Source organism: Sciurus vulgaris, assembly GCF_902686455.1.
Source record: "Sciurus vulgaris genome assembly, chromosome: 3".
NCBI lineage: Eukaryota > Metazoa > Chordata > Mammalia > Rodentia > Sciuridae > Sciurus > Sciurus vulgaris.
The window spans coordinates 114,298,831-114,323,522 of NC_136463.1; the positions used below are offsets into that span (position 1 = coordinate 114,298,831).

Genomic DNA, 24,692 nt, shown 5'->3' on the forward strand with positions numbered 1-24,692 from the left:
TAGATTTATTTATGTCCCAGCGAGTTAAGAGCTTCAGTACACCGTTCTTTACACCAAACTGACTGCCAATTTGATGAACCTCTCTGCCCTCAGCAGGAGTGCACCATCTTTGATTAATGAGTGCATGTTTGTGGGAAAGTGTAAAGAGCAGAAAATAGAAAAAACCACACAATTACATCTACACATAGCTGAAGAACCAATGCAATAATTATCTTCAAACCAAATGCTCTTTTTTCTTACGTACACATGTATACACATGCACAAAGTTAGTAAAGATTTTTACCTACAAATTACTTTATTATTATCCCCAATACCAATTTGTATATAAGCCAAATTAATGCCAAATTTTATAAATTATAAAAAATGATTTTTAAAGCACTAATTTTTTTAAAAAATCTAAACTACACTATATAACAATTTATATATGTGAATGAAAGCTTGTTTTTACCTCTTATTCTTATAAAAGCTTATTAATTTGAAAAAGCTGATGTTTAGCTTACAAATATCTGGACTTTTAAAATATTTTACATCTCAAACTCTATTATAATTTGCCACAAATCAAGTAGAACTCAGATTTAGAAATCATATAAACTCATTTAATTTTCCTGCTTTCAGTAGATATCACCAATATTTTATAATTTCATATATAGTTACAAATGAACTAAAAATATTTATTACCCACGATTTCAAGTTAATATGGTCAACAGAAAAGCTTATTAAGTTAAACTTCGAAATTTCTGTTCAGAATTACCTTCCTATAAGAAACTTAATTCTAAAAATTCCCACTTAAATTGTAGGATATTTATTGGTGCTACTAAATTATCTCTAAAAATAGAATAAGCATTGAGATTTCTTTTAAAAATAGTTTATGTTGAATATGCAACTCAATTTACCATTATTTGATTTATATGAATACCTGCCTTGATACAAATATGCAATGAATAAATATATTTCTTAAAAACCAAATCAGTCTAAGGTAACAGTGATTTTCTTTTTAAGGAGCTGTGTAATTACTATACTAAAAAGGCTTGAGAAAGCATATTATCTGACTATAAATCTTACCTTTAGTCAAAGTAATATATGACCTACTTAAAAGGAAAGTGTCTGCATAAACATGATTTCAGGAAATCATAACTCTGGTATCACTCAGGGATATAAGTGTTAAAAGTTTGTTTATATTATATAGGAAGACATTTTAATAAGATTTGCCTCAGCAAATGACATTTTCTAACCATTAATTTCACCAACTTAAATATCTATTTTTTTAAACAGGCAAATTATTTTAAGTGTTATAAATAATATAAAGAATTATTAAATGCCTAATATACCTAACAATCTAGAATTTTTAAAAAACAATAAGCATTGGGATAGATCAGGTCTCTTAATATAGTAATAAAATACATTATATCATTACATCTTATCAATCTCATTTTTTGTGAATTTTTTAAAAAATGTGTTTTTATCAGTTATTATTACTCTTTATTCTTCCTTTTTCCTCTTTCCCATCTTCCCTCCCACCAACCAAACCATGCAGATAATTAGAAAAAGTACAAAATACTTAGGTACCAGTGGGATAATGACATCATTTTAGTACCACAGTTTCAACTCGAAATAAAAGTTATTAGAACAATAAAATATAATTTTAATTTAAAAGATTAAATTACTAGAATAATTTAGATAAGTGAGAATTTTTAAGTAATATTTTGGCCTCCTTATGAGAGAAAAATTAAAAACAAAATAGCTTATTAATCCAATAATTATTTCTCTTCTGATTATCTTCTACAACAAAAGTTTAAAGGAACACTAAAACAAATTAGTCAACCTTTATTAAATAAACTACAATATTTTTAAGACCTTATAAGATACTTAATTTTATCTAATCAAAAACCTCTTAAAAACCTAACTAGGTAATCTGATTAATCCCTCAGGAAATCAAGTATATTAAAAATCATTAAACCATGATGATAACAATTTCATTTAGGAATCAAAAATTACCCTATTATTTTAAGTTAAATCACATTCTTTCTTTTAGTAGTTCCAACAAGGACTAGTTAAAAATCTCAGAAACTACAACTTAAAATCCCTTTCTTTGGAAAATCTTTAAACCTACAAGTAATCAAGTTCTAACATATGCTTTCACTAATTCAAGGAGATAAGACAGAAATCCTGAACTTTCATGCAACTGTGATATCCTACATTTTGTGTAGTAACACAAAAGTAGCAACAAAGACATTAACAATTGCAGTTCAAGCTGGGAGTGACTGTTCTGTTTCAATTCAATGACACCACTAATGGCTTCTTAGCAGCTCCATGAAATCAACCAGCTGTCAAGTTGATGCATCAGAAGGAACAGTTATGCACTCCCATAAGAAAAAGCAACACATCAGGATGTTTGGCAAAACATCTGCTCCTTTACACTGCAGTTCTATAATAAACATGCAAACAAAGAAATGGGAGAAAGGGCAACAGAATTAAAATTCCAAGATTTTCATTACAGTCTATATGCATTTTAAATGATAGTTAATAAAAAAATAAAAACAAATTTCTACAAAGTTGAATACTTTGTTATTCTAATTTTTTGAAAACACTAAATATAATTAAATGCTCTTTTAGAAAGGCAAAAACTACATAAGACCCTTGCATTTTAAAAATTCAGAGTAAACTATAAAGTAAAATTGGTATCACAAAACTCAAAAATAAAACTAAAATACATCCTTCCTTTCCACTTAGTAAATGGTCCCAACAGCATTCTAACAAATGCATTTCCAAGACTGAACAGTCTAAAAATATTTTATCTTTAAGTGTTTCTAAGAGTAGAGGTTGCTCTAATTCAGTACTAATTTAACTTAAGACAACAATAAGGACACCATTATTTGGATCTTAAAATATGTACCTACTCTTATTTTTCTTTAAACCTTTATATGAACACAATATTAAGTTCTCATAAATAACTTCCTGTTTTCAAAGCATACAATCTGATTTTCTAAAAAGAAAAAAAAAAATCCTGTCATCATAGGCTTAAAATAATTTTACACTCAACCACTCATTGCAAATATTTGTAAAATCTGACTTTTTTCTACTTGAAATAAATATACAAGTGCCTTGATGTTATCTAAATTATTGATTATGAAGCATAGTGACGATAATATGTAGGGTTTACAATAGGTGTGAGACATCCAATGTACTTAACTACCATTTTCTTAAACTGCTTATCCTCTGTTGCTTGCCATTTATAATCTGCCAAATCTTCTAGTCCTTTGTTGCATGTATAATTTAGAACCATCTGTTCTATGTGCTTTTAACTATTTAAACATTTTTCACCTACCTACAATGCACATAAATGGCAGACATTCAATTCAGTCAAGCTTTCTCTATATAGCATTTTACATAAAGCAAATTCCTGGATAAATAGCAGATAACAGAAATTGAAAACATACAGAGATTACAGAAATTAAAAACATAACATTTACAAAGTAAGTTTTTACATTTTGGACCAACCTTTTTAACATATTCAGAATTATTTCTAATAGATTTTTTTTTAAGTTAATTGTAGCCAATGTTTTTCCCCAACCCAGGAGACAAAGAGAATGCAAATTAAATACAGACAGTTTCATGTCCTTGTTAGAAAAGATGTAAATATGCTGACTGAAAATGACTACAGGAGACAGAATTCCACTTTCCCATTCAATTTACAGTGTCTCTTATTTATACACTAGTCAGTGAGTGTATCATTAAGTTTGGTCATGTGACCAGCCCAACTTTTGTGAGGTGAAAAACTATGTTAGACAAGCAAATTAAAACTAGTTTTTACTGTACATCTTTTCATAATGGCTGACAACGAATTCGTAGCTAGGGATTATGAATTATCTTTTAAAATCTATTCTGCCTTTTACATACTAATTTTTGCTGGTGGTTTGACTTAGTATCTACTGAATTTTAAAAGCATTGAGTATCGAGATATTTTCAGTAGTTGTTTTATTTGGCATATAAATAAATATGCCAAAAAAAAACAGAGAACACTTAAGTTACAAAAGGGGAACTAGGTAATCCAGTAATGTATACATAAATATTAACTAAAAAACTAATTGAAATCTATAAGGAGGCAAATAAGAAAGGGAATATGTCGATTATAAAAGCATTTGAAACCTTTATAAAATAAGAAACACGAACACAAAAACTAGGTTAATGACAAAGACAATAAAAGTTTATATCGGTTTTTTGCACATAGTCTTCCACCTGTTACCAAAGAAAATGTGCAGACTTTTTCAGTTCATTTTGAGGGCAAAACACAAAAATAAGCCACACAACTTGTCTGTTAAGTTAAAAGATTCTTTGAAACGGGGAAATTTGAGCAAAAAATTTACTTTTGGGAAAAATTTCTCGATAGTTTACATGACGTCACTGGACCCCTGAACATTTTCTAAACTTTGAGCCTTATCCAGACACAGTTTTTGCTTTTCTAAGGTCTCCTTCCCTTCCTCAAAAATAAAAAAGGGAGAGAGAGAGAGAGAGATTTGGGAATAAAATTGCCCAAGATGGCGAAACGCTTGTTGTTTAGAGGGCAGGAAAAAAAATGGAGGATATTGTAATATACACAAAGGGATAAATTTCAACAACTCGGCCAAGGACTGCAGCTGCTTCTCTCTTTATAAGGAAGCAACACACAAAGATAAATACAGAGGGAGAGAAAAAAGAAAAGACAATCTCTCAAACAGCAGGGCCAGCTCTGGCTTTCAAACACTTCCTTTTCCAAATCCCAATCTGGGGTTCGTGGAACTACTTTAAGGGGAGGGAACCGAAAAAGCGAAAGGGGGGAGGGGGAGCGACAAGAAGATTACAAGAGGGGAGCAGAAGAGTTGAGAGCTGACGGCGGTTCCTGGGGAAGAACTGCTAGATGAGACTGATTCACAGACATTACTGTAGGGAAAGCAATGCTCCTCAAACCTTCTGCGTTCTGACACAGACCTTCCCAGGTATCCAGATCTTCTCCCAGTCCCACCGGCCCCACCCCCCCCTCCACCCCCGCTATTTTCAGTAAACTCCAGAGCCTCAAGCTACACAGGGAGAGAAAAGAGGCCCGAATTGGGGGGTCGAATGGGGGGCAGACGCAGCTAATCGGTACTAAAGGGAAGAAGGGGCGGAGGCAAAAAAGGGCAGCAGTAGGCGGACTGGGGTTGGGGGGGGGGGGGGATCTTGAAACTACCCCGGCAGGGAGTGGGGCAGGCAGTGTATATTCCGGGGTAGCAACGGCGATCGCAACGCTGCCAGAGGTTGTTTTTTAAGAAGCAAAACTGTTGGCGGCGACCTGAGCGCTGGAAGTCGAAGGGGAGGAGGAAGGAGACGCGAAGCCTGGGCGGCCGAGAAGGGCGGTAGGCACAAAGGAGGCGGACTCGCGGCAGCAGCGTCTGCCCCGGCCCGAGGAGCGCGGCCCGCGGCCCTACAAGCCCGAAGTCCCGCACTGGCAGCTAGGAATAAAGTTTACGTTCTCCTGAGACCGCACCCCCCGCCTCGCACCCAGGACCGCACATCTCCGTGTCCTCCTCCCCCAAACTCCACTCGGAACTCCGAGAATCACCCCAGCCTTCCAGCCAGCACAACAAAGAGACACACCGACCGGCGAGGGTAAACAGCGGCGGCAGGGAGCAGGGCGGGCAGGGCGAGCGCCTCCAGATAAGCAACTCCGGAGTCCTCCCTGCTCGCAGGAGCGTAGTTTCTCGTTTTCTGTTTCTGCCGGCTTCAAAACATTTGGAATTTTCAAGCTTCACCCGCACGCACCCTTCGCACCCGAAGATTTTTAACTCACCTTTACTTTCGAACTGAGAGTTGCGGTGGGTGGGATTTTTGCCTTCCCCAGATGGTTGAAGGTTAAGGTTTTTGGAATCCCCACCACCTCCTTATTTCTTTTATAATTTCTGCAAGAAAAGTATAAAGAGAGTTGGAGTGGAGGTGAGATTGGTGATCGGGAAAGCCCTTGACTCCCTCCTTCTCCGTCTTCCGCCTCTCTCTCTCTGATTAGTTCCTATCCAGCAGCAGATTGAAGCAGGAGATGATTCTTCTCAAGGTTTGTTCAGCAGCTTCACTTCTAGGCGAAGGCTTCATGAACCAAGTGACGTCAACCAACAAGGCTTCTCTCTCTCTCTTCTCTCTAACAATGAAAGTTGCTGTTAACAAGGGAAAAAAGAGAGAGAATTGTTTATACCATTTCAGTTCCAATAATAAATGACCTATCAGCTCCTAAAGGAACCAAGGGAGGGAGGGGGTTGCTGCTTCTTTCCTAGAATACTGTAGCTTCAAGTTTGCACCGTTCCTTGTCCCAGGAAAAAGTTTTGCTTTTAAAAGAAGTGAGGCCAGAAAACGGGATTGAAAACTTAATTTATAAAAAACATAAACTGATTAATAGATGGCATAGGTTAATCATCTCCACCTAAACTCTTTATATTCGCAAACTCAGAATTCTATTTAAGTCTACAAAGCCAACTAATTTAATATGCCAAGAATTAGTAGATGTTAGGATTCAAAAAGCAAGAGGCAAGATGGTACCACGGTAAAACGCTACTACCTTTATTTACATTGGCGAGTTAAAACTGGCTGTAATGTTTATGTACTGAGTTAAAATTATAATCAAAGATGTTAAAATAGTAAATTGTTTTAAAGGTTTGTACAAACTGTAAACAGTAATCTCGATCTTTCCCCCCCCAGTTTCTCGAAGTTAAAAAAAAAAAAAGATAGCTAATTGTAGAATTAAACATCTTTTTAAAAATCAGATTATGAGGAAAACTGGTAGCTCATTAACTCCATCTCTTCACTATACACCCGATTGGTCTGATCAGAATCTCCTCCAACTGTTTTTAACCTTCCACTCCCCCCATAATTCCCACATCCTGCAACCAATCAAGTTAAACTAAGGTAGTGCACCCTATTCCCTCCCACAACCCACTCCACAGCTTCCTAAAATTGATTTATTAAAGGAAAAAAAAAAAAAAAAAAAAACCTTACTCAGGGTAACACTTTATTACCCATGAAGGTATGTAAAAAAACTTCATTCATTGAGGTAATGTTTTTCTCTTAACATTAAAATCTCAAAGTTGATATAATTACAAATTGCATAATTTAATTTTCAGGATGAAGAGCAAGTAAAAATTAAGCCATCGGAGAATGATTTGACCATGCACATATATTTTATACATACATATGAGGATAAATGTATCTTAAAAGATGCTATTGTTTTATGTTTTCTCCTGAACCACTGGCTGTGATTTTAATTGTGCTGGAGGATCTTCATTAGTATTAACACATGGGGAGATTTCACAAAGCTGCTTCATTAGGGGGGAAAAAAAAAAGCTGGCAGACTAGGTCTTTTTGCATGCACTGAGAATGTCAGCCTTACCTCGGTCATTTGTAACATAATAAGTGCAAGTACAATGATTGCAATGCAGGAGCACTGGGGGAAGGGCAGAAATACTGCCTGTCTAATAGGGATATCTGAGAAGGAGGCTGTTCATTACATAGTAAAATGTATGCTAAAAATTAGTGAAGATGATGTCTCAGGAGACTGATGCTAAATAAATTAATGTGCTGATATGTTTTTAATTATTATTTTTGTAGTAGTTTATTTCATTCTCAGGATTCACATTGAGCAGCAAAGCTGTGCTACACTTATTGATTTTTTTTCCCTGCCACATTCCCGGAATACAGATTTTAATCATTTCACTACACCACACTCAGTAATTTCATTAAAAACTGGAATCTTCCATCCCCTGAAAAGCATTTAATTTCAATGACATACAATTCTCTTTTAGCAGCAAACTGTCTCTACAGTAAAAGCTGGCCTAAGGTTCAAATGCATAATTTAATCCTGAGTTTTCCATGCTCTGCATTCCTTTCAAGCTATAATTTGAGTAACTACCTAATAACTGTAATAAGGATAATAATTTCCTTATAATATATTATTAACTCATATTTAATTAACTTAGAGGCCAAGCTCTATACATGTATGATTGGGTCAACAGTTCTGCAATCTCAAAATTTACCTATAATGTTCCAGAAGAAAATAGATTAAATGTAAGTAGGAATGCTAACATTAGACTTCCATCCCAAGTCATACAAAAAAGTTCATGTATTATTGTATAATGGTGGTCATTACTCAAGTAATATTTTCAAATATTTGGAAGTAAACAGTGGGTTCAGTGATATTTCTGTAAATAAATAAAGTATTATGGTATTTTTTTTTTTTCTTTTTGTCATACTGGGGATTGAACCCAGTGCTTAGGCAAGTACTCTACCACTGAGCTATGTTCCCAGACCTTTTTTGAAATTTTGAGACAAGGTTTCCTGAAATCGCTGGTACTGATCTCTGACTTGCAATCCTCCTGCATTCAGTCTCCCAAGTAGCTGGGATTACTGGCACACAACCATACCTGTTAATATTTTAACATCCATTACTGATACTTGCTCTAATCATAAGCATTATTGCTGAAAATATTTAATTTTGAAAGAATAAGAAAACAGGGCTGATTTAAAGTCACCTTAATTTGAGTTCTCTTACATTTCTCTTGAAAGTGGCACACTATAACATGTATAACTTAAGAATTTATCTTTTATTTTGTTTAAATATCTCATAAAATATCGTCCAATTTTTTCTTCAAATAATATCTTTAAAAATATTGGTTTACAAGTTGACACATTGGTTTTCCAAACAATGGGTTTTGTCACATATGTAATTTCCATTGCCTGGTTTTTAGAAAAGAAACTGAGTGAAAAAGCTGTACTAAAATTCACTGATTTAAATTGTGGAAATATGCCTAATAACCAGGAAAAAAAAAAACGGCACATATATGAAAGTCATGTTATATAAGAATTTTTATCATTTCTTTGATTTTAGTACTATAGTTCAAATTTTTTTGAGTATATATAATTTTAAGTTGAATCCACCTACAACACAGAATTCTTTTTCTTGATTATATGATGAAATTCCTAATAACAAAATAAGTCTTGTCATTATGAAAAAGGTTGGAATAAAGGATAAAAATAATGGTGAAGAACTGTATTATAAATGTGCATCATTGCACCTGGCTCTTAATGTCCTTTTAAGACATTTGAAAACTATTTTTACTATCATTAAGGCACTTTGTATAGTTACAGTTTTGGAGTTTTTTTTTTAAGTTATAGATGGACACAATATCATCATTTTATTTATTTATTTTGATACTGAAGATTGAGCACATGCTAGGCAAGTACTGTCCCACTGAGTTACAACCCCAATACATGGAGATATTTTTGGTGACATTCTTAAAGGTGAAATAAAGTTAGATGGATATCAATAAATAACAAAACAGTTGATAAATGAAAAATGCACAGATATCTAAAATTCATAATTGAATTTCTGTATTTCAGTAATAAGAAAAGCTACAATTTTATATTAAAATAGCTTCAAAAATAATTTGGTGTTATTTGGTAATTGAAATACATTAATTAACAATTTAATCTATATTTTAAAATTAATTTTTAAAACAACAGTATACTAAAAATTTTTAAATTAGATTACTCCAAATATTTGATAGCCCCTTATTAAGAAATTATATTTAAATTGGTTTTTTTAAAATGATTTCTTCTTTTTTCATATTATCATACTTTATCATTTCAGAAATTAGATTAAAATCAGAGTTGAAGGGAATAATCAGAGTAAATAATTACTATAGTTATAAAATAATTTGGCTCCCATAGTACTCAAGTCTTCTATCCAAAATCATCCAAATCAGCACATCTAAATCATGTACAGAATTGTGAAAGAATTTAATGATCAAGCAGATCTTTTCTAATTTCAGTAATAATTCCATAACATATATGATATATACTTTTTATCCCCCACAATAAGTATGCCACTACTGTAGACTAAATTGTTGCACTTTCTTCTCTAAAGCAGCATCTGATTTTAGGACAAGGTAGATGAGAGATAGAGATGACTATATACCTAATTCATTACCAAGGATATTGTCAATGGTTCCTCAAAGAATAAGGATTTGCCATGCACAGAACAATGTCTTGGGCAGCTGACTGCAAACAAAAACAAATGACAGATCTTAATAGTATAACAAGCTGGCCACTGTCATATCTTGTTTCTGTTTCAATCACTACAGACTAATGAAGCTTTGTTTTCATTCAAAGAACAAACATTTGAATGCTTGCTATATGCTATATACTGTATCAGAGGCTGGAAAAACATAAAAAAATACTCACTTTCTGGTTGCTGTTGAAAGTGTGAAAATTCTAGGAGATTAAAGACAAATATAAATCACATTATAAAAATATTGGTGAGAATAAAGATGGGGGCAACTAATTCTGACTAGGAGAGTAAATAGGCTTTTTGAAAGACGTATCATTTGAACTGCATCTCAAATACGGAAAGCTTACCAGCAAAGAAGTTGGGGGCAGGGTGGGGGCAGAGGGAAGAGAAGTACTCTAAGAGGAAGAAACCCTAAGTGTAAATGTACAAAGTTACTAGGTCCGGTATCCATCCATTAGTGAGAAATTGAGTATAACAGGAATATTTAATGTGAAGGATGATGGGACGACAGACTGTCATGACAGGAATGAAGACCATTAAAGAAGGACGGGACATAAGAGTGAAAGGCCTAATGTGTAAGGTGGTTGAATTTATACTTAAAGCCAACAAAGGTTAGCAAAGGAGTTAACATGATCAACCTTGATTTGAGGGAATAACAACAACATAGGCAGAGAAAATGATAGACTATAGTATCAAAAGATTGCTTAATAGTCCTTTAGAAAGACAGTACAAGACTGGCATTGGAGGTTTAGAACTAGATATTATTTAAGTAACAATTCAACCTGGTGACTAACTGGAAACAGAGAATTCAAAGTGAAGGAGGAATAGAGGAATTTCTAGCTTAAGGAACTGGGCAAGAGCTGACATTGTCAACTAGTCTAGAATATGTAAAGAAAACCAAATCATAATTGTGTTTTATAGGCTTTTTTAAACATGGGATTATCAAAAAGGTCCAGTAGTTTATACCTACAAACCCAGTTAAGCTACTCAGGAGGCTAAGGCAAGAGGATCCCAAGTTTTTTCGTTCTTCCTTCCCTTCTTCTCTCCCTCCCTCCCTTTTAAAGATGCCTCTGATAAACATTTCTGTTTAAGAACACTGCCATGAGCACAAATTGATTATAAAATTTATTGGGAAAATAAAACAAGCACAGAAAGTCTTGAAAAAGAGTTGGGGGGGACAATCACATCAGATATTAAATTGTTATAAAGCCTTTAAAATGTCACTGTTGACAACTGGCACCTAAGCAAAACACCAGTAAAATGATAGAAAATTGAGGTGGTTACAAAAGTTTAACATAAATAAAAATGTAACTCAAAGCAGTGAGAGAGATGAACTTTTTAATAAGTAGTGTTCAGAGAGCTGGGTATTCACAAAGAAAAAGATAAATTGGGATCTGTTCCAAGAATGAATTTCAAAAAGATCACATATTTAAATGTAAAAATGCATCATACAACAAATAGAAGAAATTGTGGGGGAATTCCTCAATAATTAGAGAATGGGGAAAACTTTCCTTACATACTCAAAATCAGATATGATAAAGCTAAGTATTAGTAAATCTCACTACGTGAAGTAAAAGCCTTTTATGGTAAAACAATAGATATGCAAATTTAAAAAGCCACAAGCAAACTATAAGCACAAATGACAAATTATGAAAAAAAATATTTGACATGTAAGACAAATTGTCTTATATATAAAAAGTATTTAAAACTAGAGAAAAAAAAGATCAACCTGATACCAAATTGGCAAGAGATATAAACATATTTAACAGAAAGAAGAATGCAAATAAATGTCCCTTAAATAAAAACATTCATAACCTTACTCATAATAAATGCAAATTAATGATCACTCAGATACTATTTTTCACCCATCGGATTGGCAAAAATCCAAAAGTTCTACAACATAGCCTATTAGTGAAGCTCTTGTGGCAAAAAAGGCTCCCTCAACCTTCTTTTTTGATTTTTCTTTCTTCTTCTTCTTTTTTTTTTTTTTGTTGTTGTTGTTGCTGCTGGCATATAAAATGGAAAACCCTACCATGGGAGAATATAGCAGTATTTAACAAAGTTACACATGTATTTATTTTGTAAGTAGCAAATCTCATTTTAAGAATCTGACCAACACTGACAAAAATATGAAAATAGGTATTTAGAAAGCTATTCATTGAAGCACTGTTTGTTATAGAAAAAGTCCAGAAATAAGCGAAATGTCCATCATAGGGTAGTGGTTGAATTAATCAGAGTGTATCTACATAATAGAGTACTATGCAATTTTTAAGAAAGACTACAGGATGTATATGTATTATGAAGTACTAAATGGTGAACTCCAGAAAACATTGCTAAATGAAAAAAGCTAACTGGAGAAAAACATATATAATATGCACCATTCATCTATATATTTATCTACATTTTAAATGAAAGGATAAATTAAAACCTTCAAAAACATGGTTCCCTATAAAGAGAAAAGGAACAGGGTAGCAAAACTAAGAATAGCATGTGTGTTTATTATCAAATCTGCTTAACAGATATGATTTTAGAACTATATAATATAGCTTATATTATTATAAAATAAAATCATGGTTAAAAGTTACAACAAATTCTGATAAAAATGAAAGCTAAAGGAAATGAACTTAATTGCATATAGAATTTGTGGTATAACCATACAAAAAAGAAATATTCCAAGTAACTTTAAAATACAATAATTAGGCCTGGTTGTGGTAGCACATGCCCATAATTCCATGGACTCAGAAGGCTGAGGCAAGAGGATCCCAAGTTCAAGGTCATCTTCAGCAACTTAGTGAGACCCTGTCTCAAAATAAAAAGTAAAGGACTGGGAATGGAGCTCAGTGGTAAAGGGTCCCTGGGTTCAATCCCTAATACCAAATAAATAAATAAATCACAATAATTGGGGCTGGCGGTTAGCTGAGTGGTAAAGTATGTGCTTGCACGTGTGCAGCCCTAGTTTTGATCCCCAGCACCCAAACACACACACACACACACACACACACACACACTAATTTAACAATATATTCCTCAAAATGTAACCTAAAAAAAGAATTTTAAAGCAACGACAATAAAAGAGCAACTTAAACTGTCATCGGTAACCATATTTTTGTGCTATTATTGGTGGTAGTGGTGAAATACTGTTGCCTGCATAGTCTGAGAAAAAGTACATGAGTAAGCTGGTGTTGGGGTGAAATTAATTGTGTGGGATGAAAGAAAAAATCAATGAGTTACCTAAAAAATTCTGTGATCCAAAAATAGCTGTATTAGAATGAACTGATTACATATTTTATATTTTAAAATGCATATTTCTTAGGTCTGCTCACCATATATGCCTAGAAAAAGGGACCAGTGAAGTAGCAACAAGCACTGGGTATTGGTAGCACCCAGATTACACTCTCTAAATACCATCTGCCTGTGAAAAGAATTCCTTGAATGATTACTGATTACAAGTTTGGGGAAAAAAATCAAGATGAACTTGTCATACCATTAAGCATGAAAACTATCAAAGATTACTGGTGTCATGTCAAAAGGGCTCTGGGAGCCAATCTGAAAAGGATAACATGAAGTGGCTCCCATTGCCCAAGATGAGAAAATTTGGAAATGGTTAAGAAAAACGTTATATTGAAACATAACAAACATTTTTTAGAGTTATGAGTTAATTGTATTTTTTCTTTTTTTATTACAGCATTACAATTATACAGAGCATTTGGGTTCATTTTGACAAAATCATATATGCAAGGGATTTGATTTCAACACTCATTCTTCATCTCCTTTTCCTGCTCTTCACCCTCCCCCTACTAACTCCCTTTCTTGTATACAAAAATAAAGGTGAAATTTCCTTTGGTACCTTTATAGAATAAATGTAACATGGTTTTGTTAAATGCATTCATATTTCTTCCCCTTTGCCTGCCTTCCTCCCTCATCTTCTTCATCTAAGATGATTTTCCCTACAACTTTATAAAATCCAATATCCTTCCTAATGGTCTTCTTTCCCTTATTTTGCTTTAGCTTCGATTATATCAAAGAAAACATTTGACTCTTGATTTTCTGAGTCTGGCTTATTTTATTTAGCATGATTTCCTTCATTTCTATCCATTTACCAGCAAATGCCATTATTTTATTCTTCTTTATGGCTGATTAAACTCCCTTGTGTTTATATACCACAATTTCTTAATCCATTCATTTACAGATGGGCATCTGGGTTGATCCCATAATTTGGGTATTGTGAATTGTGCTGCTATAAACACTGAAGTGGCTGTATCACTACAATATACTGATTTTAGATCTTCTGAATACAAAGGAGTGGAATAGCTGGGTCATGTGGGTTGGTTCCACTCCTAGTTTTTTGAGGATCTCCACACTGCTTCCCAGAGTGGTTGTACTCCCATTGACCAGAGATGAGAAAATTATAACATAATTAAAAATAACTGCAATTAACTGAAACATAACAATTTTTTATTGATTGATTCTTTTTAGTTATAAATGACAGTAGAATCCATTTTGATATAATTATATAAGCAGAGACTATACCTTATTCTAGTTAGGATCCCATTCTTGTGGATGTACATGATGATGGGATTCACTGTAACAAAACAACCATTTTAAAATCTTGTTGTTTATCTTCGAATGATGCTAGGGAACCAATTCATTGTTTTCTTTCTTTTCAGTACTGGCTATCTAATCTAGAGCCTCCAACATGCTGGGCGAGGGCTCTACCACTAAGCCACATGCCTAACCTCAACTAATTTTGAAAACTATAAAGTAAGGAAGTAAATTATTTCCTATCAAATGTTGATGAGAAGTCAAATTTGAAATTGTGTATATGTATATGTATATAAGCATGTGTACGTGTATATATATATATTTAAATATATATAAGATTTCAACATAGTTTTAAGTTTAAAAACATCATTCATGAAAAAGGAAATATCATTAGCCTGCACCAATAATTACACGTAAAATTTAATACAATTTACCTGTGAATGTCAAGGCAGATAAAACAAAGAAGGAATGCGATAACATTCTCCATATCTGGTAAAAACGAAGATTACCAATTCATTAATACAGACTTTAAAAAATGGAGTAACGTATAAGAGAGAGTGATTGAAGTAATTTTACAGCAAGTATAAAGACTTCATGTGTATGGTCTTTCCTAAAGCAATCATCCATGAAAGCCAAGGTCATGGAAATCAAATGTTAAATTTTAGGAATTTTGCAAGATGCTGTCATTACTAAAAAAATAAATATTTTTAAACTTAAAGTATATTAAAACAAATCCTCAGAACTTATCACTTCTTATTTTCTCTCCTATTATCTATTTACTTGAGGTTAATTATGTTCATTGTAGTATAACCAAGGGTAAAAAAAACAAAACTATATAGGGATGTGCTACTGCCTGTTTCTTCCCAATTCTGTGTTCAGTGATGTCATGCAGGTAGCCTGAAATCAGCCATGGTAGGAATACTTACACCATAGAAATGTTTACATTATAATTCACCACATAATATTTTGTTGGTAGTCTAGACTTAAGAAAAAATGGGGAAAATACAAATAATGCAAATTAAAGTCACATGTAAATAGAATAATGAATGGGAAAATAATCTCACAATATTTGAAAACTATTAACAACTTAGCAAGAAGTTGCTCACATCAATGATAAAAAAAAGTGGAGCTCTGACATATACCTTTGTTGTCTCACTGTCACCCTATTCATTTATGTAAATAAAAATGTCAATGAACATTCATGTCAGAACTACTCTCCCTCAAAAACTGCAGTCACAGATTGACTACTGCTAGTACTACAGACAAGAGAGTTTGATAAAAATCAACTAAATATTCTATTTTTTATTTTGAGGCAGGGTCTCACTAAGTTGCTAGGGCTTCACTAAACCTTTGAGGCTGTCCTCAAACTTGCAATCTTCCGGCCACAGCCTCCCAAGTCACTATGATTACAGGTGTGTATACCCACTATGTCCAGCAGAAATGGTATTTTTTAAGAATCATGAAAAAAATATTATATCATATCTGATTTCAAAATTCCACATGACTACCTTCCCTCTTGACAACCAGCATGTTGTGAGTCAGACAAGAAAGCTTTATATTCACTGCCCATTCATTTTCACAGCATTACAAAAATAGACACTATTCAATTTTGCGTACAATTGTCACTACTTTTAACAAGTGAATCAAGATTAGAGTTCCAATGCATGTGATTAGAGCTCCATATTTCATGTGGTATGTTCTTCCTTGTCCTATAGCTAGTGCTCCATTAGTACTACTCCCGGGGCCACACACCATTTTTAGAAAACCTTTAGACTCGTAAGTTGGGGATGCAGCTTAGTGACAGAACATGTGCAAGACCCTGGGTTCAATCCCCAGTACCACCAAAACAAAACAAAAACCAGAACAAGAAGTTATCCAACACTTCTCATCCCTATATGAATTGCACATAGAACAAAATTTCCATAGACTTCCCAAAGATTTACTCCAACTGTAAAGCTATCTATTAGCATCAACACATTAAATACCACTTTAATACTATATGTGATTGATATTGAAATTTCCAAAAGTATAAAGTGTTAAAGAAATTTTTCTAACTTGATTCTGCCTTCACAACAGACATTAATATCTGTTATTTTACTGCTGGTTTAATAAACTTGGCAACCATGGGGTTTTGTATGTTTTTACTTCAAGTACAAAACCGAATAATACTTTCTTAAAGGCTTTAGTGTATTCCCCATCTTTGGAGTAAAAAATACTAGAAAGCATTATTTTTGTGTTTATTCTGAGAGAGATTCTACAACAGTTTTAAAAAGTCACAGAGTTTTATTTGAAAGGGAGTCAGTGACTAAAATATTCCTGGCCTGAATGAATTCAAATTATTTTTTATAACTTGTCTTCCCCTCTATATATTTAAAGAAAAGGGGGAATTCAAAGATAGAAAAATTATCTTTTAAGAAGCAAAACAAATGACAAAAATTCATCTGGCAATAAGGTAATACAAGCTGGACTTTTTAAAATGGCAAAGCCAAATGGCCACATTCTGATCAATTTAATATGTCAAAAGTAAAGTGGCAGGGCAATTGTGCTGGAACTTTGGGGCAAGTTTTATGGGGAGCAGATTTTCTGGGAAGTTCACCCTACTCCAGGGGGGGAATATATCTTTATTTCATAGGTAGGTGACCTTGGAATTTAGATCATTCCCTCAATTCAGGAGTCTACAGGCCTCTGCTTCTGCCAAGAAATCATCCTTAATCCTTTACTTTCCCAATAACTGTTTCTACTTTCACATATAAGAAAAATAAAAATGTAAGGAAACCTCACTATTTCAGATGTATTAATGATGAATATCAAGGCCACAGCTTTTGAGGAGTACATACAACACATCAGCAAATTTTCTCTCTCCTTCGTTTGCTATCATCTATTGAAATTTATAAGATTATATTAAGTTTTCCAGTTTTTTTTTTTCTGTTTTTGCAAAGTTGGGGATGGAACCTAGGACTTCAGGAATGCTAGACAAGTGCTCTATCACTAAGCTATACCCCCAGTTTTCCTACTTCAGTTTCTCTTTTGGTTGCTGCTGTTGAATATTTTGTTTTTTTCCTTTTTTTTCTGGTCTTGCTATTCTTAACTTCTTTTTTCTTTTTAGATTGTCAGAGTTCAAATCATTATGCCTCAAAGGAGGAAAATACTATAGCTTTTTTGTACCATCTTAACACAGAAGAGTCTCTTAATTAAAAACATGCTTAATTGAGCTGGGTTTGAAGGTACATACTAGTAATCCCAGGTACTTTTGAAGCAAAAGCAGAAAGATCACAAGTTTGAAGCCTGGGCAATTTATCAAGATCCTGCCTCTCAAAATATAAAATTTTTCAAAAAACTGGCAGCAGGGTGTGGGACTGGGGTTGTAGTTCAGTGATAGAGCACTTGGCTTAGCATGTGGAAGGCCCTGGGTTCAATCCCCAGTAACATACACAAACCCACAGAGTTTAATTGAAAACATGTTAATGACCTTTTAAGTCACATAATAATAAAACTAATAATCCAGAGAGTTTTTTTGTCCCTAAGATCTGGGCTGGGGAGGTAACTCAGTGGTAGGGTGCTTACTTGGCATGCATGAGGCCCTGCATTCAGTCCCTAGCATCACAATAAAAATTAATTTAAAAAAACCAAAATCCTTTAGTGTATTACAATACTATACCAATGTCCTTTATTTCATTTACTTATTTGTTGCAGAAATACTTACAGAGCATCTGTTATATAACAAGTATAATCCTAGATACTAGGAATGGAAGAGTGAAAAGAAATAACCTGTCCTACAGGGATTACCCTCTAATAAGAAGATATAGACAGTAAGCAAATAAGCAAATATATTGTATATGTTGGGGTCAACAAACATTTTCTGTAAAACAGAGTGAAGATTTTGTTTTGTGGCCTATTAATATTCATTGCAACAGCTCAAAGTTGTCATTAGAGTGAGAAAGCAGCAATATACAACCTTTTAAAAAGTGGGCATATCTGTGTTCCAAGAAAACTACAAAAATAAGTCAGATTTAGCCCACTGGCCACAGTTTGCATACTCCTCGATTATAACAAGTATTACACAGAAAAGGAGTTAAGTCAAAAATGTACAAGAAGTTCTACAGATAGTGAATAAGGGCCTTACTAATAAGATTACATTTGAGCAAAGACTTAAAATGGTGAAAAAAACAGAGACATGGGTACATGGTACAAGACCTTCCAGGCAGAAGAAATAATATGCACAAACATTTTACAACAGGAGCATATTTAGTTTGTTCAAGGAACAGTAAATAGCCTGATGTGATCAAGATGAACATCAATAAAGAAGTCAGTGCCACAGATATTGCCAGATTGCATAAGACTTTTTAGGCCATTATAAAGATTTTGAATCTTTACACAGTAGAAAACCAGAGTGATTTTGAACAAATTAATGATATCATCAGACTTATCTTTGAAAAAGTTCTCTCTGCCTTCAATGTTAAAAATAGACTATATAGTGGAAGGTGTAGCTCAGTGGTATGAGTGCTTGCCTGGCATGCAAGAGGTCCTGTGTTCCACTCCCAGCATTCCCTAATCCATGCAGACACACACACACACACACACACACACACACACACACACACACAGAGAACAGACTATAACAGAACAAGAATATAAGTTAAATCACTTTAAGAGTTACTAAAAAATCAAAACAAGAGAAGCTAGAATGAATGGTAACTATTAGAGTCTGAATGTTTGTGTCTACCAAACTCACTTTGAAAATTCTAACTTCCAAGGCAATGGTATTAAGAAGTGGAAAATTTTGGAATATGATTAGCCCTTATTCATGGGATTATAGTCCTTATAAAATAGGCCCAGGAGAACTCATTTGCCCATGTACCATTGAGCATAGGGTGAGAAGGCACTGTATATGAAACAAGAAATAGGCCCTCACCAGACAATAAATTTGCATATGCATCTTAATATTTGCCAATCTCTAGAACCACAAGAAAGATGCTTATAATTTATTAGCCACTGAGTTTATACTTATAGTATTTTGTTCAAGGAGCACCAAACAGACTAAGTAGTGATGAAAGTAGTGTAAAATGATTAGATAAAATGAATATACTCCGAAAGTAGGGGTAAAAGATTTGTTGAGGGATTAGATATATATAGTAAAAAGAAAGAAAAGAGTGAATGATACTCCATAGGTTTTGTGCTCATGAAGCAGAGGACTAAAACATTTATTTACATAGGGAGACTGCAAAAAGAGCAGCACTGGGTGAAGGAGTTGGGGTCTGTTATAAATTAATAGATTAATTTAGACATATTAGTTGAAAATGCCAACTAAGCATCCATGTGGAGTTGTTAGGCACAAATGCAGGTTATACAAATTAGAGTTAAGGGAAAAGGTTCAGGCTGCAGATTTAAATTTGGAAATTATTTGCTTATAGTATTTAAAGTCACAAAATAGGTGACATCACAAAAGATGAAGTATTGACAGACAAAATCCTTTAGTGCTCCAATATTTAGAATTTGGATATAACAGGAAAAACTAGGAAAGAAAATTGAGAAGCAGTGACCAGTGAAGTGAGTGAAAAATCAAGAACAAAGTTCTAGAAATTAAGTGAAAAAATGTTCAAGAAGGACATAGTGATCTATTGCATTGACTGTCATTGATAAGCTAAGTAAAATGAAGATTGAAAGCTGACAACTGGACATGGTAATACAGTTTGCACAGCTCTTTTAATGAAGTTGCTAAAAAAAAAGTATAAGAATCTTTTAGTTATGAAGTATGCCTTCATTAAGCCTTTTCCACAGAGCTTGAAAAAGATATTTTCCCAGCTCTTAAAAATCTAAAGAGGGCTGGGGATATAGCTCAGTTGGTAGAGTGCTTGCCTTGCAAGCACAAGGCCCTGGGTTCAATCCCTAGCACTGCAAAAAAAAAAAAAAAAAAAAAAAAAAATCTAAGGATATTCTTATATTCCTTTCATATGTGAAAACTCAGCAAATTTTTAAATAATTTTTATACATTAAAATTTTTATTTTAATTATAAATTTACAAATTATAATTGCATGTATTTATAAGGTATAAAGTGATATTTTGATTTATGAAAACAATGTATAAAAATTAAATCAAGCTAATTAACATTTGTGGTGAGAACATTTGAAATTTACCTTGAGTAATTTTGAAATGTACTATTTTTGAGGGGGTGCCGAGGATTGAACTCAGGGCACTTGACCACTGAGGCACAACCCCAGCCCTATTTTGTATTTTATTTAGAGATGGGGTCTCACTGAGTTGCTTTTGCCTCACTTTTGCAGAGGTTGGCTTTGAATGGGCAATCCTCCTGCCTCAGCCTCCCAAGTCACTGGTATTACAGTTGTGCGCCACAGCACCAGACTTGAAATGTCCATTATTTAGTACATTCAGAACACTATGCAATATGTCTTACATAAAAAATAAATCTCATTCCTTTTGTCTGAGGTTTTGTATCCTTTGACCAATATCTCCCCATTCCTCTAAATGCCCTGCTTCTGATAACCACCATTCTACTCTTTGCTTACGTTCAATTGTTATAGATTCTACATATGAGAATGTATGGTATTTGTCTATGCTGGTTTATTTCACTCAGCATAATGTTCTCCAGTTATCAAAATTGTAATAAATAACAAATTTTCTTTCTTTTTAAAGGCTGAATAATATTTCATTACACACATATATGATATTTTCTTTATCCATTAATCCAATGATAGATATTTAGGTTGATTCCATAAACTTGGTTATTGTGAATAGTTCTGCAATGAATGTGGGAATACAGAAATTTTTCCGACATACTGATTTCAAATCTTTTGGGCAAATACCCAGAAGTGGAATGTTGTATATAATATAGTAATACTATTTTTAGGAATTTTTTTTTCAGCACTGGGGATTGAACACAGGGCTTCACTCATGTTAGACAAGTATTCTACCTTGCTACATTCCTAGTCCTTTTTTAAAATTTATTTTGATATAAATAAATATTTTGATATAAATACAGGTATGTACCACCTTTTTTTCTTTTTTTTTTTTGGTAACTTCCAATAAAACCAAATGCCCTTATATTCCTATCAACAATGTACAGGTAGTCCCGTTTCTTTACATCTTCACCAACACTTTATTTTTTTGTCTCTCCCCCCCCCCCCCCCAATGACTGGGGATAGAATCCAGAGCCTAACATATGTGAGGCAAGTTCATCACTATCACTGAACTACATTCTAGCCCTTTTTAAATTTTTTAATTTTGAGATAGGGTTTTGCTAAGTTGCAAAGGCTAGCCTTCAACTTGTGATCATCCTGCCTCAACCTCCTGAGTAACTTGGATTACAAGTGTGCACCCTCAAAAGGTTCTAGGGTCTTTTTGATAATAGCCATTCTGACATGTGTTGTTTTGTTTTATGTAGTACTGGGGATTGAACCCAGTGCCTTGTATATGCTAGGCCAAGTGGTCTACTACTGAGCTATACCCCTTGCCCTTTTAAATTTTTTATTTTGAGACAGTGTCTGGCTAATTTGCCCAGGCTGGCCTTTTATTTTTGATCCTCTGCCTCAACCTCTCAAGTAAATTGGATTGTGTTTTGTTTACTATGGGTTGGGTTTTTTTTGGTTTTGTTTTGTGCTGAAGATCAGACCTACGACCTTGTGCATGATAAGAATATGTTCTACCATTGAGCTATAGCCATTCCCCTATGAGGTGTTATTCTGGAAATTTTTTGCTAGATCACATTTCTTGACACATCTTAGTATTTTTCCTCACAACTGCTTTACTCAATTACATTGACAACATCACCTTCACTAAGTTTCTGACTTAATATCTAGTATGACAACAGAGTTAGTACTCCCATGGTCAGATTTATTTTATTTATTTATTTTTTTTTTTTAGTTATAGATGAACACAATATACCTTTATTTAGTTTATTTATTTGTATGTGGTGCTGAGGATTGAACCCAGTGCCTTATGCGTGCTAGGCAAGCACTCTACCACTGAGTTACAACCACAGACCCCAGACGTTTCTTGTATAACTCCATTTATGATAGATACTAATAACCTTATCAAATTTTGGTTGTTTGCTGCACTTTCATTTTTGTGAATATATATTTCTGCCTCGGTGGCTGCAAGAAAACACCATAAAGCAGGTGACTTAAACAACAGAAATTTATTTCTCACAGTTCTGGAGTCTGAGAAATCCAAAATTTAAGGTGATAGAAAAGTCAGATTGTTCTGAGGCCTTTTCTCTTGGCTTATAGGAAGTTGCTATCTCTCTGCCACTTACATATTAAGAAGTGAGCTCTGTAATGTCACTAATCCTAGGTGAAGTCCCATCCTTATGGTTTCATTTAACCTTAATGACTTCTTTTGAGGTCCCATATTCAAATAGTCACATGAAGGGTTAGGTTTCAACATCTGAGTTTTAGGAGAACACAAACATTCCACCCATGGGCCCCTGAATCTCATATCCTTCTTGCATACATAATACATGCCTAAAAAGTCTTAACTCATTCTAGCACCAACTCAAACATCTAATATTCAAAGTCTCATCTAAATACATCTACATCAGATATGGATAAGACAGGGTACTATTCATCCTGAAACAAAATTTTTCTCCAGCTTTGGAACTGTGACACCAATTAAGTTACATGCTTCAAAAATATGATGGTGGGACAGGCATAGAATAGGTATTCTCATTCCAAAGGGAAAAAGAGGAAAACAAGGAAGAAGTGACAGGCCCCAGGAAGTCCAAAACTTAGCAAGAAAAATGCCATTAAATCTTTAGGCTTGAAAATAATCCTGTTTGGCTTGATGTCCTGCCTTCAAGGACAGGTGAATAGCTCTATAGTCCAATCTTATAGAATGGAGAAATCTGAAAGCCCTTATTCACTCTGTCCTCCATTCCCTCTCCTTAGTTTAAACTGTCAGTGTTTCTCTTGGTATAATCACATCTCTATTCCTAACTTTTGCTGAGATGGCTGAATAAATCCATGAGTTACACTCTAATTTTTTTATCAAATGGTTCTTTAGCCACTTCCTTAGTGTTCTTTATAGAACAAGCTTTCTCATTTTGCACAATTTGGGTAGTCTGAGTATTTTCTAAATCTCCATGTTCCATTTTCTTTTTGCTTACTAACACCATTTCTGTTCTCTCATATTTTCTTATAATCAGTAAGCAGGACCAAGCCATAATTTCAATAGCTTTAAAATTCCCTCTGATAAATGACCAACTTAATTTCTTCAATGTTCTACCTATTAAAAAGCTCTAGGTTAGGTGCGGTGGTGCACGACCGTAATCTCAGGGATTTGGGAAGCTGATCATAAGTGCAAAGCCAGCCCCAGCAACTTAGGGAGGAGGCCCTCAGCAACTCAGCGAGACCTCATCTGTAAATAAAATATTAAAAGGGCTGGGGATGTGGCTCAATGGTTGAGCACCCCTGGGTTCAATCCCAAACAAACAAAACCTCACTCTAGAAAGTAATTCAGGCTAGTTCTTTGCTACTTTATAATGATAATCAGCTTCCTTCCAGTTTCACTAACCCATTCCTTATTTCCATCTGAGACTTTATCAGAAAAGGGGCTTTGAATATCTAGATTTCTATCAACTTTCTGTTCACCATTACTTATGTATTCCATGTGAAGATGGAAGTTTCTTTCTAGGTTTCTTTCTGAACCCTCAACAAAATCATGTTGAATGTTACAACAAAATCATGTTGAATGTTATTTCTGGAATGATAGAACTAAAAACTCTTCCAGTCTCTACATATTACCTATTATTTCTAAAACTACTTTCACATTTTTAGGTATTGTTATAGCAGAGTAGTATCATGGAATCAAAATCTGTATTAGTTAGCATCCTCCTGAAAAACAGAACCAATAGGATGTACATGTATATAGAAAGAGACTTATTATAAGTAATTGGCTCGTGATTATTTAATAGTTTCAAGACCTGCAGCCAGCAAACTGGAGACCCACAGCCAATAGTATAGGTTCTAGTACAAAAGATGGTAGGCCTAAGACCCAAGAAGGTATGTTTTAATGTAAGTCTGAAGGTGGGAAAAAATTATGTCCCAGCTCAATATATTCAGGTAGGAGGTGTTA

At 33.9% G+C, this 24,692-nt stretch overlaps 1 protein-coding gene and 1 long non-coding RNA gene across 4 annotated transcripts in view; one reads left to right on the forward strand and one right to left on the reverse strand.

The window, feature by feature from the left end:
* The first annotated feature begins 2,416 nt into the window (after positions 1–2,416).
* LOC306656543 lies at positions 2,417–14,936 on the forward strand. The gene is made up of 2 exons (XR_013762561.1): positions 2,417–4,973; positions 14,731–14,936. It is a non-coding gene; the product is annotated as an uncharacterized lncRNA (long non-coding RNA).
* LOC306656528 (uncharacterized protein) overlaps positions 5,855–24,692 on the reverse strand; it is a 79,542-nt gene continuing 60,704 nt past the window's right edge. The window contains exons 5-6 of one of the 3 annotated variants that reach the window (XM_079131848.1): positions 9,983–10,053; positions 5,855–6,161 (exon numbers count right to left, since the gene is read on the reverse strand). In XM_079131848.1, coding sequence (XP_078987974.1) covers positions 6,096–6,161; positions 9,983–10,053 — 137 coding nt within the window. In that variant the 3' untranslated portion in view covers positions 5,855–6,095. Of the gene's footprint in view, positions 6,162–9,970; positions 10,054–24,692 lie in introns of all 3 variants that reach the window. The other 2 variants (XM_079131849.1, XM_079131847.1) reach the window with 2 other exon arrangements.